Source organism: Terrapene carolina, unplaced genomic scaffold (genome assembly GCF_002925995.2).
Source record: "Terrapene carolina triunguis isolate 2854851 unplaced genomic scaffold, T_m_triunguis-2.0 Scaffold423, whole genome shotgun sequence".
Taxonomy (NCBI): Eukaryota; Metazoa; Chordata; order Testudines; family Emydidae; genus Terrapene; species Terrapene triunguis.
The window spans coordinates 1,238,759-1,252,182 of NW_020664774.1; the positions used below are offsets into that span (position 1 = coordinate 1,238,759).

General features: G+C 55.7%; 2 protein-coding genes across 3 annotated transcripts in view; one reads left to right on the forward strand and one right to left on the reverse strand.

Moving 5' to 3' along the window:
- The first annotated feature begins 13 nt into the window (after nucleotides 1–13).
- PKMYT1 (protein kinase, membrane associated tyrosine/threonine 1) lies at nucleotides 14–7,872 on the forward strand. Of its 2 annotated transcripts, XM_026658305.2 has the most exons (7): nucleotides 14–572; nucleotides 865–1,355; nucleotides 1,584–1,690; nucleotides 5,244–5,416; nucleotides 5,853–6,109; nucleotides 6,750–6,848; nucleotides 7,195–7,872. In XM_026658305.2, exons 1-7 carry the CDS (start codon nucleotides 198–200, stop codon nucleotides 7,418–7,420), a joined length of 1,728 nt encoding a protein of 575 aa, XP_026514090.1. In that variant the 5' UTR covers nucleotides 14–197; the 3' UTR covers nucleotides 7,421–7,872. The 2 variants fall into 2 exon arrangements, with proteins under 2 accessions (XP_026514090.1, XP_026514091.1); XM_026658306.2 differs by lacking the exon at nucleotides 5,853–6,109.
- Nucleotides 7,873–9,486: 1,614 nt separating this feature from the next.
- Nucleotides 9,487–13,424, reverse strand: part of PAQR4 (progestin and adipoQ receptor family member 4) — a 40,724-nt gene continuing 36,786 nt past the window's right edge. Inside the window, exons 2-3 of the mRNA XM_026658303.1 lie at nucleotides 12,969–13,187; nucleotides 9,487–12,634 (exon numbers count right to left, since the gene is read on the reverse strand). Coding sequence (XP_026514088.1) covers nucleotides 12,201–12,634; nucleotides 12,969–13,187 — 653 coding nt within the window. The 3' untranslated portion in view covers nucleotides 9,487–12,200. The remainder of the gene's footprint in view (nucleotides 12,635–12,968; nucleotides 13,188–13,424) is intronic.

Below are 13,424 nucleotides of genomic sequence, written 5' to 3' on the forward strand. Positions count from 1 at the left end.
CCCAACCCACCCTCATGCCAAGGGGCCCTGGCCTGGAGATTTCCCCCCACCCCCATGCCAATGGATGCTGACCAGGAAACCCCAAACCCTCCATCACCAGCCCCTGGGCGCTCTCCCCAGCGGTGCCCAGCCATGCTGCTGACCCCGGGTGCTGTTTTTCCCTTTCCCTGCAGCGCCTCCCCCTGGCAGAGCCGGCCATGCCGCTGCCCCTGGACTGCGCGGGGGCCGAGTCCCAGCTGAGCCGCACGCCCCTGCCGGTCCCTGTGCCGGCCTTCTTCCAGGAGGCCGAGCGCAGCTTCTCGGTGAAGAGGCCAGGCCGGCCGCTCAGCTACACCCTCCCGCCCCGACCGCGCCACAAGGGCACCTTGACTGTCAGCCGGGTCTTCACCGGCCGCCAACCACAGCCTTGGAGCCAGCCCCGGCCGCGCAGCGTCTCCTTCCGCGGCTCCCAGGTCCGGGCGCTGGCCCCCCGCAGCCGTCTCTACGACCCTGCCCGCAGAGAGCCCTTCTTCAGCCAGTGCTTCCAGCTGTTGGGCCGGCTGGGGCGCGGCTCCTTCGGGGAGGTGTATAAGGTAAGAGTGGGGACACTTGGGGTGGGAGATCCCAGCTGGGGAAAGCATGGGGGGTTTGGGGAATGCCTGGGGTGGGGGATCCTAGCTAAGGGCTGTGGAGATTAGGGGGATCCCAGCTGGCGGATGAGCGTGATTCTCAAGCTGAACCTGTCCCCACTGGTGGCTGATCTGTGTGCAGTAAGGAGGAGGAGCGTGGAGCTATTCTGTGGGGCAGAGTTGTGGGGAAAGGAGGGAATCTGTTGGGGGAGCTGGGTCCTGGCCCTACCCTCCACATCTGACCTGTCCCCTGCAGGTGCGCAGCAAGGAGGACGGGCGGCTGTACGCAGTGAAGCGCTCGGTGGAGCCGTTCCGGGGTGCCGGCGACCGGCAGCGCAAGCTGGCCGAGGTGCGGAAGCACGAGCGGGTGGGGCGCCACCCCAACTGCGTGAGCTTCGTGCGGGCCTGGGAGGAGCGGGGGCAGCTGTACATCCAGACGGAGCTGTGCCTGGCCAGCCTGCTGCAGCATTGCGAGGGGCGCGGGACGCTGCCCGAGGGCCAGGTGCGGGCCTGCCTCTGGGACCTGCTGCAGGCGCTGCGCCACCTGCACGCCTGCGGGCTGCTGCACATGGACGTCAAGCCGGCCAACGTCTTCCTCACCGAGCGCCGGGTCTGCAAGCTGGGCGACTTTGGCCTGGTGCTGGAGTTGGACCGTGGAGACCTGAGTGACGCCCAGGAGGGCGACCCGCGCTACATGGCGCCCGAGCTGCTGCGGGGGGAGTACAGTGAGGCGGCTGATGTCTTCAGGTGGGCCCACTAGAGCCAGGAATAGAACCCAGGAGTCCTGACGCTCAGCCCCACCCCTCTATCCACTAGACCCATCCCCTGGCTTTCAGTCCGCACACCCCCTTCCTTGACCGCCACCCTGTCACTGCCCCATGTGCTCCGAGTCCGGGCACCCTGGCATGTGGCAAGGAGCAGAGGATTCTGGGAGGCCGGCTCCTGGCTGACCCAGCGTGCGCATCTCTCTTCCAGCCTTGGCATGACTATCCTGGAAATCGCCTGCAATATGGAGCTTCCCAATGGAGGGGAGGGCTGGCAGCAGCTCCGGCAGGGCTACTTGCCTCCTGAATTCACTGCCGGTAAGTGGGGGTCCCCTCTCCTGGCACAGATGGGGCTGCTGATGGCTACCCAGTGTGCCATGGACCCTGCTTCACACAGGGAAACCTGCTGGAATTGGCATTCAGTCTGGTGGTCGAGCTGGGAGGGGGGCTGGGAGCCAGGACTCCTGGGTTCCATCCCAACAGAGTAGTACACTGGAACCCTGCTATAACGTGCCCCGTGATAACGCAAATTCGTTTATAACGCGGGGCGAGTCTGGCCCCGGCGGCTGCAGCCGCAGGGCGAGTCTGGCAGGCGCGTGGCGTTTGGGATCCATGCCCCAGCGGCTGCAGCAGGAGCAACTCTCCCTGCAGCCCCGGCGTGCCCCTGGGGTTCTCACCTCTGTCCCCGGCAGGGCCCGCTCCAGCCCGCATCCTTCCCTCCCCGCCGACCGATGTAGGGGGCGGCAGCGTGGAGGAGGGGAGTGCCCTGCTGGGAGCGGGCTGCAGAGTGGCACAGAGCCCTCCCGGCAGGCTGGCGGTGGTCGTCTTCGGGGGCCCCGCTCCCCTGGCCGGAGCGCGGCAGCCCAGTGGCCCCGCTCTCCCGGCTCGAGCACGGCAGCCCCGCTCTCCCGGCCGGACCTCGGCCAGCCCCGCGGTGCCCCCTCCCCCAGCCGGCAATCCCAGGTGCCGCCCCAGGAATCGGGCCCCACCGGCCCTGGCGGCAGGAGTCGCCAGCGCCCCAGCTGAAGGAAGCCCTGGCCACCCCCCTTCTCTCTCTCCCCCCGCTTCCTCCCTCCCCCTAGCCAGGACGCGGAAGGTGAACACAAGTACAGTGGAACCCCGCTATAACGCGACCCTGTATTTACCGCGATTGATTTTTTTGGACCCCAATGATCACGTTATAGCGGGGTTCCACTGTATCTGTCTAGTGCCGTGATACTCAGACTGAGGCTTGCAAGCAACAAGTGGCTCTTTAATGTGTCTCCTTGCGGCTCATGACATTAAAACACTGATTTAATTATTAATCAATCAGGATGCTTTTACAATGTTATTAATCGATTGTAGTTGATAAAATAATACTTGATCAGTCATTTTGCTGTGAGACTAAAATACAGTAGAACCTCAGAGTTATGAAAACCAGAGTTATGAACTGATCAGTAAACCACACAATTCATTTGGAACTGGAAGTACAAATCAGGCAGCAGCAGAGATGGGAAAAAAAGTAAATACAATACAGTACTGTTAAATGTAAACTACTTAAAGGGAAAGTAGCATTTTTCTACGGCATAGTGAAGTTTCAAACTGTATTATTTCAATGTTCAGCTGTAAACTTTTGAAAGAACAACCATAACGTTTTGTTCAGAATTATGAACAACTTCCATTCCCTTGAGGTGGGTGAGGGTGTGTGTGTGTGCAAATCTAAATATTTCCCCTGTCACACTGTTTAAATATGAATCTATAATAAATGAAACAATGAATTCACACGACTGTGGCTCTTCAGGGTAATGTTGATTCCTAATTTGGCTCCTGAACCACTGAGGTCTGAGTATCACTGGTCTAGTGCAGTGGCTCTCAACGTTTCCAGACGCCTGTCCCCCTTTCAGGAGTCTGATTTGTCTTGCCTCCCCCAAAGTTGCACCTCACTTAAAAATGACTTACTTACAAATTCAGACATAAACATTCAAAAGTGTCACAGCACACTAGTACTGAAAAATGGCTGACTTTCTCCTTTTTACCATATAATTATAAAACAACTGGAATTAGGGCTGTCAAGCGATGTAAAAAAATTAATTGCACTGGTAAAGAATTATAGAATACCATTTATTTAAATATTTTCTACATTTTCAAATATATTGATTTCAATTATCACAGAATACAAAGTGTACAATGCTCACTATATTATTATTTTTATTACAAATATTTGCACAGTAAAAAACAAAAGAAATAATATTTTTCAGTTTAGCGAATACAAATAATGTAGTGCAATCTCTTTATCATGAAAGTTGAACTTACAAATGTAGAAATATGTACAAAAAATAACTCCACTCAAAAATAAAACAATGTCAAACTTTAGAGCCTACAAGTCCACTCAGTCCTACTTCTTGTTCAGCCAACGCTCAGACAAACAAGTTTGTTTACATTTGCAGGAGATAATGCTGCCTGCTTCTTATTTACAACGTCACCTGAAAGTGACATCAGGCGTTCGCATGGCACTGTTGTAGCCAACGTCGCAAGATATTTACGTGCCAGATGCGCTAAAGATTCATATGTCCCTTCATGCTTCAATCAGCCTTCCAGAGGACATGCGTCCATGCTGATGATGGGTTCTGCTTGATAACAGTCCAAAGCAGTACGAACGACGCATGTTCATTTCCATCATTTGAGTCAGATGCCACCAGCAGAAGGTTGATTTTCTTTTTGGGGGTTCAGTTCTGTAGTTTCCGCATCAGAGGGTTGCTCTTTTAAGACTTCTGAAAGCATGCGCCACACCTCGTCCCTCTCAGATTTGGAAGGCACTTCAGATTCTTAAACCTTTGGTCGAGTGGTATAGCTATCTTTAGAAATTTCACATTGGTGCCTTCTTTGCGTTTTGTCACATATGAAGTGAAAGTGTTCTTAAAACGAACAACATGTGCTGGGTCATCATCCAAGATTGCTTTAACATGAAATATCTGGCAGAATGCGGGGAAAACAGAGCAGGAGACATACAATTCTCCCCCAATTCTCAGTCACGAATTTAATTAATGCATTTTTTTTTTTTAACGCGCATCATCAGCATGGATGCATGTCCTCTGGAAGGCTGAAGCATGAAGGGACGTATGAATCTTTAGCGCATCTGGCAGGTAAATATCTTGCTACGCCGGCTACAAAAGTGCCATGTGAACGCCTGATCTCACTTTCAGGTGACATTGTAAATAAGCAGGCAGCATTATCTCCTGCAAATGTAAACAAACTTGGGTTGGCTGAACAAGAAGTAGGACTGAGTGGACTTGTAAACAATCTACATTTGTAAGTTGCACTTTTACGATAAAGAAATTGCCCTACAGTACTGGTATGAGGTGAACTGAAAAATATGATTTCTTTGTTTATCATTTTTACTGTGCAAATATTTGTAATAAAAATAATATAAAGTGAGCCCTGTACACTTTGTATTCTGTGTTGAAATCAACGTATTTAAAAATGTCAAAATTTAATAAATTTCAATTGGTATTAAATTATTTAACAGTGCAATTAAAAGCGTGATTAATTTTTTGAGTTAATCGTGTGAGTTAACTGCGATTAATTGACAGCCCTAACTGGAATATCAATATTGTACTTGCATTTCAGTGCGTGGTATATAGAGCAGAATAAACAAGTCCTTATATGAAATTTTAGTTTGGACAGACTTTGCTAGTGCTTTTTATGTAGCCTGCTGTAAAACAAGGTCAATATCTGGATGAGTCGGTGTACTCCCTGGGAGACGTGTGCACACCCCGAGGGGTACGCATGCCCCTGGTTGAGAACCACTAAAGAAGGCAGGACTGCAAGCGAAGGGCACTAGGGGAGGGTGGGACTCAGTAGGGGGCGCTGCTGACATCTCTCCCTGGCCCAGGTCTCTCCTCAGAGCTGCGGGCCCTGCTGGCTGCCATGCTGGACCCCGATCCCCGGCTCCGGCCCTCGGTGGAGGCGCTGCTCAACTCCAGCATCATGCGCAAGACGGAGAAGTGGCGCAAGCTGACACTGCTGCTGCAGGACGGACTCCTGAGAGCTGCCTCCTTGTGCCAGGTGAGTCCTGGGAGTGGGGAGCACGTCAGTCCTGAGCCGCAGCCCCCAGCTGTGCCGGTGTCCCTCACTCCTGACCCGCAGCCCCTGCTAGCCCAGCCCTGGGCTCCCCCCAGCTCTGCCCATGCCCCTCATTCCCGACCCACACCCCCTGCTAGCCCAGCCCTGGGCTCCCCCCAGCTCTGCCGGTGCCCCTCACTCCTGACCCGCAGCCCCTGCTAGCCCAGCCCTGCCCCCCCCCTCCCAGCTCTGCCCGTGCCTCTCACTCCCGACCCGCAGCCCCTGCCAGCCCAGCCCTGGCCTCCCCCCCAGCTCTGCCGGTGCCCCTCCCTCCCGACCCGCAGCCCCCTGCTAGCCCAGCCCCGGGGCTCCCCCCACAGCTCTGCTGGTGCCCTTCAACCCTGTTGGTTGAACTTTCTCTTCTCCCTCCCCCGCTCAGGGTGTTGGGAGTTTTGTGCGTTGGCTGTGGGCTGCCCTGTGCCTGCCGGCGCGCTGGCTCTCCAGCTGGCATCGCACCGTGCCCGTCACCCCGCCCTGCTCCCCGCTACTTGCCAGCCTGCTGGATAGTAGCTTCTCCTGGGACGAAGAGGAGGAGGAGGAGGAAGATGGGAGCCTGGGGGAGGATGTGTTCGAGGTATCGGGGGTCTGCGGGCGGCATAACCGGACCTGCCCCGGGGAGCTGCTATCACAGGACAAGTGAGTGGGAGGGACAACACACCCACATCTACCCATGGGCTCTCATCCCCTCCAGTAGGGGCAGCACTGTTTCTCCTAATCCACTCCAGCAGAGGGCAGCACTGCCCAGGTGTGCTCTCTCACACAGGGCAGGAAGGGACTTCTGGGGTGCAGGGAGGATATGGGGGTGAATCTAGGACTAGGGAGGGGTAGGAACATGGGAGTGTATGAAGGTGGGGGAACAAAATATGAGATGTGGAGGAGTTGGGGGGGGGGTATCTGCGGCAGGTAGGAATGCAGGAGGAAGCTGGGGTGGGGCACTTGGGGGCTAAGAATATGGGGTAATCCATATGGAGGCAAGTGGACAAAAGGGTCCATATGGAGGCAAGGGGGCAGGGGTATGTGGTTCTCCTCCCTTTGGGGTGTAATAGGGGTGATGGGGTGTGGGAGAGTACCCAAGCTTACCTGAGCAAGGAGGTGCATGGAGGTCCTTCTAAGGGATGGGGTACTCCTGAACTGGGGTGGCCCCTTGGAGGTTGGGGGGGGGACATGGTGGTTGGGAGATGGACTCCCCAAGCTTCCTCTGGGGAATGCTGGGTCCCAGGGCCAGCCCCTCCTGCACCCACAGGGGCTTCCCCTCACGCCTCTGCTTCCCTGGCAGGCCCCCGAGCTCCCCGCCGCTGAACCTGCGTCCCTCCATGGGCAGCACTTCCACCCCGCGCCACCTCTCTCCACCGGAGACTGGCAGCAGGAGGACGAGGTGAGATGTTGGGTGTCAGGCAGGGCTGCAACCTGTCCTGCGGGCCTCTTCCCTTGCTCCTGCACACTTGAGAACCTAGGAGTCCTGGCTTCCACCCCCCTGCTCTGACCCACCAGACCCCACTCCCCTCTCAGAGCTGGGGAGAGAACCCAGGAGTCCGGGCTCCCAGCCCCCACTCCTCTAACCCACTAGACCCCGCTCCCCTCCCAGAGCTAACTGGGGCATCTCAGCTGGGGGACAGACATTTGGGGACAATCCTGCCCTGGGTGGGGATGGTCTAGATGGACCCCCAGGGGGTGTCTCCATCTCCCACTGCCCTGATCCCACCCTGGTTCCCCCCTCCTAGGTCCTCAGCCGTCCAGGGCAGCCCCAACCTGAGCCGCATCAGCCTGGATTCCCCCCCCAGCAGCCCCGGCTCCCCCAACCTCCGCCGCACCCTGGCCTTCGAGGAGGACGACGAGGAGGAAGAGCAGAGGGAGGAGAGCGCGCCCCAGGATGCAGGCCAGCATTGCTCCTTTGAGCCCAGGAACCTCCTGAGCATGTTCGAGGATGCCACGGCGGAGCAGAAGTGACCGGGCTTCAATGATCAGCTGCCCTCAGCTTGATTGTTCCTGGGGCGGGGAGGGTGAGTGAATCTCACTGGGGTAATGACCCCACGTGGGCCCTCGCCGACCCCACTCTGTTCTCCACACTGCTGGGGGTGGGGTGGGGACAGAGCCCTCCTTCCCTGACGCTGCTTCTGTTGCTGGCAGCGGGGGGCTGCTGGGAGGAGCAGTTGGGGGTTGACTCTCAATGTACTTTATTTTTTTTTTCCTTTTCTTTTCCTTTTTTTTAAGCTTTTTAACCTCTTCATGAACTGGTGGGAGGGACACAGGTGCTGCCATCCCCTCCCACCAGGGGTCGCTGTGGCTCTGCCCCAGGCCAGGACCAACTGGGGTTTGTGGATCTTTTGTTTTTGGTTTTTCTGTTTTTAAGGGAAGGCAGCAACTCTGAGAAGTGTTAATAAAAAGTGCTTTGAAATGATCACGAGGCTGAGGGAGAAATAGATTGTCAGGGTCGAGCCTGTCTCTGGGGTGTGGGCAGCACTGCCCCCAGCTGGAGGGAATTGGGATCCCCTGGCTGTGTGGGGTGATCTCTGCCACTCTACCTCCATCTTGACCACTAGCACCACTAACTCACCCCCTCCTCAGCAGGGCTGACGAGCTGGGACTTCCTTGGCACCCTACAAACCTTGATTATGTAACACCTACGGGGGGTGCACAAGGGCTGCTCCCCAGCTGCCAGCTACCCCATGTGCCCTGCAGCAGTTGAGGTGTCCTACCACATGCAAATTGGGAGGGGCAGTCATGTACCTTTCTCTGCTCTTATCGGGTTTCTCTCATGCAGAGGTCGGGGTGTGCTTTGTGGGCTGACTCCCTTACTGCCCCTCCCTCCACAGTACACTGAGGCACAGGGAAGGGAAATAATTGCGCTCTGAGCACACACATTAAGTTTAGGACAGAACCCACAAGTCCTGGCTGCCAGCTCCCCTGCTCTAACCTCCTGGACCCCATTCCCGTTCCAGAGCTGGGGCTAGAAGCCAAAGGGCCCAAAATGAAATTATTGGGTCAGGGATCTGCTCTTGGTTCTGTTTGTACTGTGCCTGGCCCAATGAGCCGTGATTAATGACTAAGGCTCCATAGGGCTAGTGCCACACAGATTATAATAGGCAGCTCTCTGGTTAAAATTGGGCAGCTTTGAAGACAATCTGACTTTAAAACCAGATTTAGTTAAATCAGTGTAGACACTCTTAATCAACATGAAATTTGGGGCCAGGAATCTGCTTAAGACAAAGAGCTAGACACTAGGCTTCAATTTGAATTAAGACAGTCTGCACTGGTGTGTCTGTCTAGCTAAGATACTTATCTGGGCCCCATCACCCATGTATCAGACTACCTCGCAATCTTATCCTCTCACACCCCTGCGAGGAGGGAAAATGCTATTATCTAATTTTACGGCTGGGGAAACTGAGGCACAGACTATGTATGAGCTCAGGGAGTTTGTGATAGAGTAGGGACTTGGGCCCAGGCCTCTCACGTCCTAGGGAACACTCAAGCCACTGGGCCATCCTCTCAATTTGTTTCCATAACTGGAGTGACTCTGAATGCAGACAAATCCTCATGTTTAGAGGAGGGGGTGGTCAAGAGAGGTAAGAATGTGTTCTTTTAGAGACCTTGGGTTGAGGATGGGGGAGGTAGTGGAAGGCATGAGGAGCACAGAACAATCCAGTTAATTCTAGTGGGGTGACAGCTATGGAGAAGGTAGGGAGGGGTGGGACATTATTGGAGAAAATCCACGGCCAACAGGGGTGGAAGAACATTGAAGATCCTCCACTACTGGATGTGGGACATCAGTGGAGAAGACTCATGCCCATTGGGGACAGAGGAGGGTTGAAGGTCCATGCCCAACTGGTGCTGGAGATCCCAGGGTGGCAGCATGCAGCAGCACCATCCTTGCTTGTTCCTCCAGAGGTCTCACCTCTGTTCTACCGTCTCTGCAGCAGATTCCTAGCCTTCAATGGAGCAAGGCGACGCTTCTGCCAGTGGAAACGGAGGTCCTGGAGCCAGCTATGGCCAGAGGACTAAGAACCACACGCACATGAGCTCTGTCTCTGCTTTATTGAAGCCTAGAGCTACCATCCAACAGGACCCTGGTGGGAGGCGGTGGCCCGTAAGAACCTCCATCCCCCTGCTCCCCCCACCCCGGCAGAATGTGGATTTTAGCCTCTTACTTTTCAGTTTTGTATTTTTAATTTAAAAAGATATGTTGCTTCGGCACGAAGCCGCGAACACTAGCTGTGTTCATGTGCCCTGAGATAACGGAGACAAGACTGGATTTGGGGGGGTGGGGAGAGCAGAACCCACCCAACACCACCCCTCTGAGGGAGGCCAGAGAAATACAGCCATCCTTTCAATGTGGGAGAACAGTTCACAGCCTGCAACCCACTTCTTAGCTTTCCTTTTGGCCTCAGTTACAGGGTGGGACAACAGGGACACAGAACCTGCGGTAGAAGGCCTGATCTCTCCTCTCCCCAAACCATTAGACCCTATCCCCTTCCTAGAGCTGGGGACAGAACCTAGAAGTCCTAACTCCTAGGCCCCCAACACTAACCATTAGAACCTGCTTGCTTCCCTGAGCAGGGATAGAACCCAGGAGTCCTAGCTCCCATCTCTCCCTGCTGTAATCCACATCATGCTGTGTGGTTGGTTATCCTTTGATGCTTGACTCCTTGTCTTGGCACAGCACAGCTGTCTCAATTGTCCATTTTGTCCACCCATGGTCCTACTCTACCTCTACTACCCTTTGTACTGCTTCCTTAAAGGTTTGTCTACATGGCAATTCAAGCAAGTTTCTAATACTGAACTGGTTTCTAAACCAGTGTGGTTGCCCACCAGGAATGAGGTTGAGAGGGCCCCATTTACACTGAACAAAACAATCAGAGAACAAGATGGAATTTAAGAACTGCTTATGTAAGTTGGCTTCCACCTTAAGAACCAGCTTGACCCCCATATACGTTGCCTGGTAAAACCAGATTAGAATCTGGATTAAAAATCTAATTTGGCTATATTGACACATGGCCTCCCACGTGGAATCCTGATTGAGAAACCATTTAGCTATATTCACACATGCAGCCTCATGATAGGAATCAGGACTGAGAATGAGTTTAGCTACATTACACATGGCCAATTGGAATCCAAATTGAGAACCAGGGTAGCTTCATTCACACTTGGGCAATTGGAATCCAGATTAAGAACAATTTTAGCTACATTCACACCTGGTCTCTGGACAGGAATCCAGACTGAGAACGAGTTTAACTATGTATGCATGTGGCCAACTGGAATCCAGATTGAGAACCAGTTCAGCTGCTCCCACACCTGTGGCTTCTGAATCCAGTTTAGCTCCATTCACACACACACACCTCCCTGCTCAGGATCCAGATTAGCTATCCAGGGCCCAATGAACAGGGATTGGAAAACAATGATCCAGAGCTGCCTCTGTGTTTAGTGGCCCTAAGTTACATAAGGGGAAGGGGAACAGTAGGTACACCCCCAATGCCAGCAGAGGGTGGAAGGAGAGCCCTGGCACTCAACGCCCGGGGCTCCCGGTGAGCACCATGGGGTTAGCAGCAGATGGGACGTGTAGTATAAAAACAGGCTGATGGGGACACAGTCCCCTGCTGGCTGTTACTGCACCAGGAGCCGTGACTGCTGCAGAAAGGGGAATACCTGTTCCTCCCTCGGCAGGGGGAGAGTGCAGACCAGGGCTCAGTAACAGGAAACACCCCCCCCCTACCCCCAGAGCAGGGAGCAACAGGAAACTGAGGCACAAGCAGCTGAAGCCGCTTGGCCCAAGGATGATGGCAACAACTGAGGAGAGAACCCAGGAGTCCCGCTGTAGCTCTTAGATTCCACTGCCTCCTTCCCCCCACCTCCCCCAATGCACACAGCTTCTCCTGGGCTGCCTCCCCCGAGCCCCTAGTCAGTGCAGACCCCAGCATCCAGGCACCTCGTCAGCCCTTTAAAAAGTAGAAAGTATTGCATGGTGTCTCAAAGTCTGTAGGATACCTGGATAAAAGGGGGAGAGGGGCTGCGCCACCCCCTAGCTCCTCAAAATAGTGCCCCCTCGCAGCCCCCCACCCTGCCCCCAGTCCCTATGGGCGAGCACTGCTGGTGATCCAGAAGGATCCAAAGGACCGCAGCCAATAGAAATCCATCCCTGGTGGTCCAGAATGACCCACGGACAGCGGGCATCTGGCTGGAGCTTCGTTAAAGGGAGTCTGTGGCTAGTGACCCAGAAGCACCCTCATCAGCCAAAGAGAGTCTATCCAGAGTCTAGCCAATGGAAGTGCATTGCTGGCAACAGAGAAGAGCCCTCAACCATGGAAATCCAACCCTGGTGATCCACAATGATTCTCAGCCAGTGGGAGCCCTGATCTGCTGAGCCAGAAGACCCCTTAGCCAATGGGAGTTGATCCAGAAGTCACCAAAACCACCAGAAATCCATCACTGGCCATCCAGAAGACCCCTTGGCCAAAAGGACTGGAGACGGTGCCTTGGCCAATGGGAATCCATTGTTGGCCAACAGGAGTGGATCTAGAGGATGCCTTGGCCAATGGGAATCCATTGTTGGCCAACAGGAGTGGATCAAGAAGACATCTTGGCCAATGAGAATCCACCACCGGCCACCCAGAAGACCCCTCAGCAAACGGGAGTGGATCCAGAAGACCCCTTGGCCAACGGGAATCCATCGTGTGGTGACCTGGAGGGATGCAGCCACAAGACCACACCATTCCCCACTGGCTGGCGGGCCCGGTCAGTCCTGGGGGCAGGCATAACTGGTGACCCACAGCAAGTCGGCCACCACCCCCCAGTGGAGGTAGAGGATGCTGACCACCACCAGCACGTGCATGATCTGGTGGCTGTTGAACCAGTAGTCGAAGCGGCCGGGTTGCCAGCGCTCAGGCATGCGGGAGACGTTGATGATGCCCCCCAGCAGGGCCAGGCCATCCATGATGAGGTACGAGCGCAGCGAGGAGGGGTGGCCCGTGCCCAGGCCCACCCAGCGCAGGTAGAAGAAGAAGAAGCGGAAGAGGGCCTGCCAGGCGAAGGAGCGCAGGCGCCGCACGTTGGAGTGGGCCGTCACCGCGCAGATGATGGCGTAGCTGGACAGCGCCGTGTAGGCCAGCAGGGCGGCGCTGCGGGGAAGTGGGGAGCAGGCAAGGGTGCAGTAGATGATGGGAAGGGCACCTGCAGGGAGGGGGGGAGCAAAGGGGTTAGAGGTGGGGGGCAACCAGCCCTTTCTCAGCACCATCCAACCCACCCGGTACCTGCACTGCCCCACAATGCCACTACCCTCCCCTCCACCCTGGGATCCTCTTCCTTTCCACCGGATCTACCCTAGCCCCAGCACTGCCCCTCCATAACCCCCAACCAGTCCCCCCCCACCCCTGGCTCTGCCCTCAACCAGTCCCCCCCAGCTCTGCTCCCCATAACCCCAACCAGTTCTGCCACGCCCCCCAACCAGTCCCCCCAGCTCTGCCCCTCCATAACCGCCCAACCAGTTCCCCAGCCCCCCACTCACCCAGCGTGTTGACCATGCAGACCCCGCACATGTCGAGGGTCAGCAGGGTGTGGTAGACGGCCGGGCCCCCCTCGTGGTTCATGAAGAGGTGGTAGACCACACTGCCCAGCTGGGGCACCACGCAGGCCAGGTAGTGCACCACGGCCAGCCAGCCCACCGAGATCCGCGCCCATGGGATGGACAGGGGCAGCAGGAAGACGAAGCCCAACAGGGGGATGCCTGAGACCGAGACGGGGAGGCTCAGCAGCAGTGATCGGCCATGGGGCACCCCATTCCCCTTGGACAACCCAATCCAGGCAGCGTCCCCGTCCCCCCCCCCCCGAGTGCCACAAACTAGCTCCCTCCCCTGGAGTTGCCCCAGAACCAGACCCCCCTCTGCACGGGCACTGCACCCCTCCCCCAGGCTGCATCTTAGGGTCCCCCAGGATGACCCCAATTGTCTTAGTATCCCTGGGT

Excerpts from the sequence above, each read along its gene's own strand:
- PKMYT1 (XM_026658305.2), top strand. The coding sequence starts at position 198 with ATGCCGCTGCCCCTGGACTGCGCGGGGGCCGAGTCCCAGCTGAGCCGC. Across the intron at positions 573-864 it reads CCTTCGGGGAGGTGTATAAG|GTGCGCAGCAAGGAGGACGG; the intron begins GTAAGAGTGGGG and ends TGTCCCCTGCAG. Across the intron at positions 6,110-6,749 it reads GAGCTGCTATCACAGGACAA|GCCCCCGAGCTCCCCGCCGC; the intron begins GTGAGTGGGAGG and ends CTTCCCTGGCAG.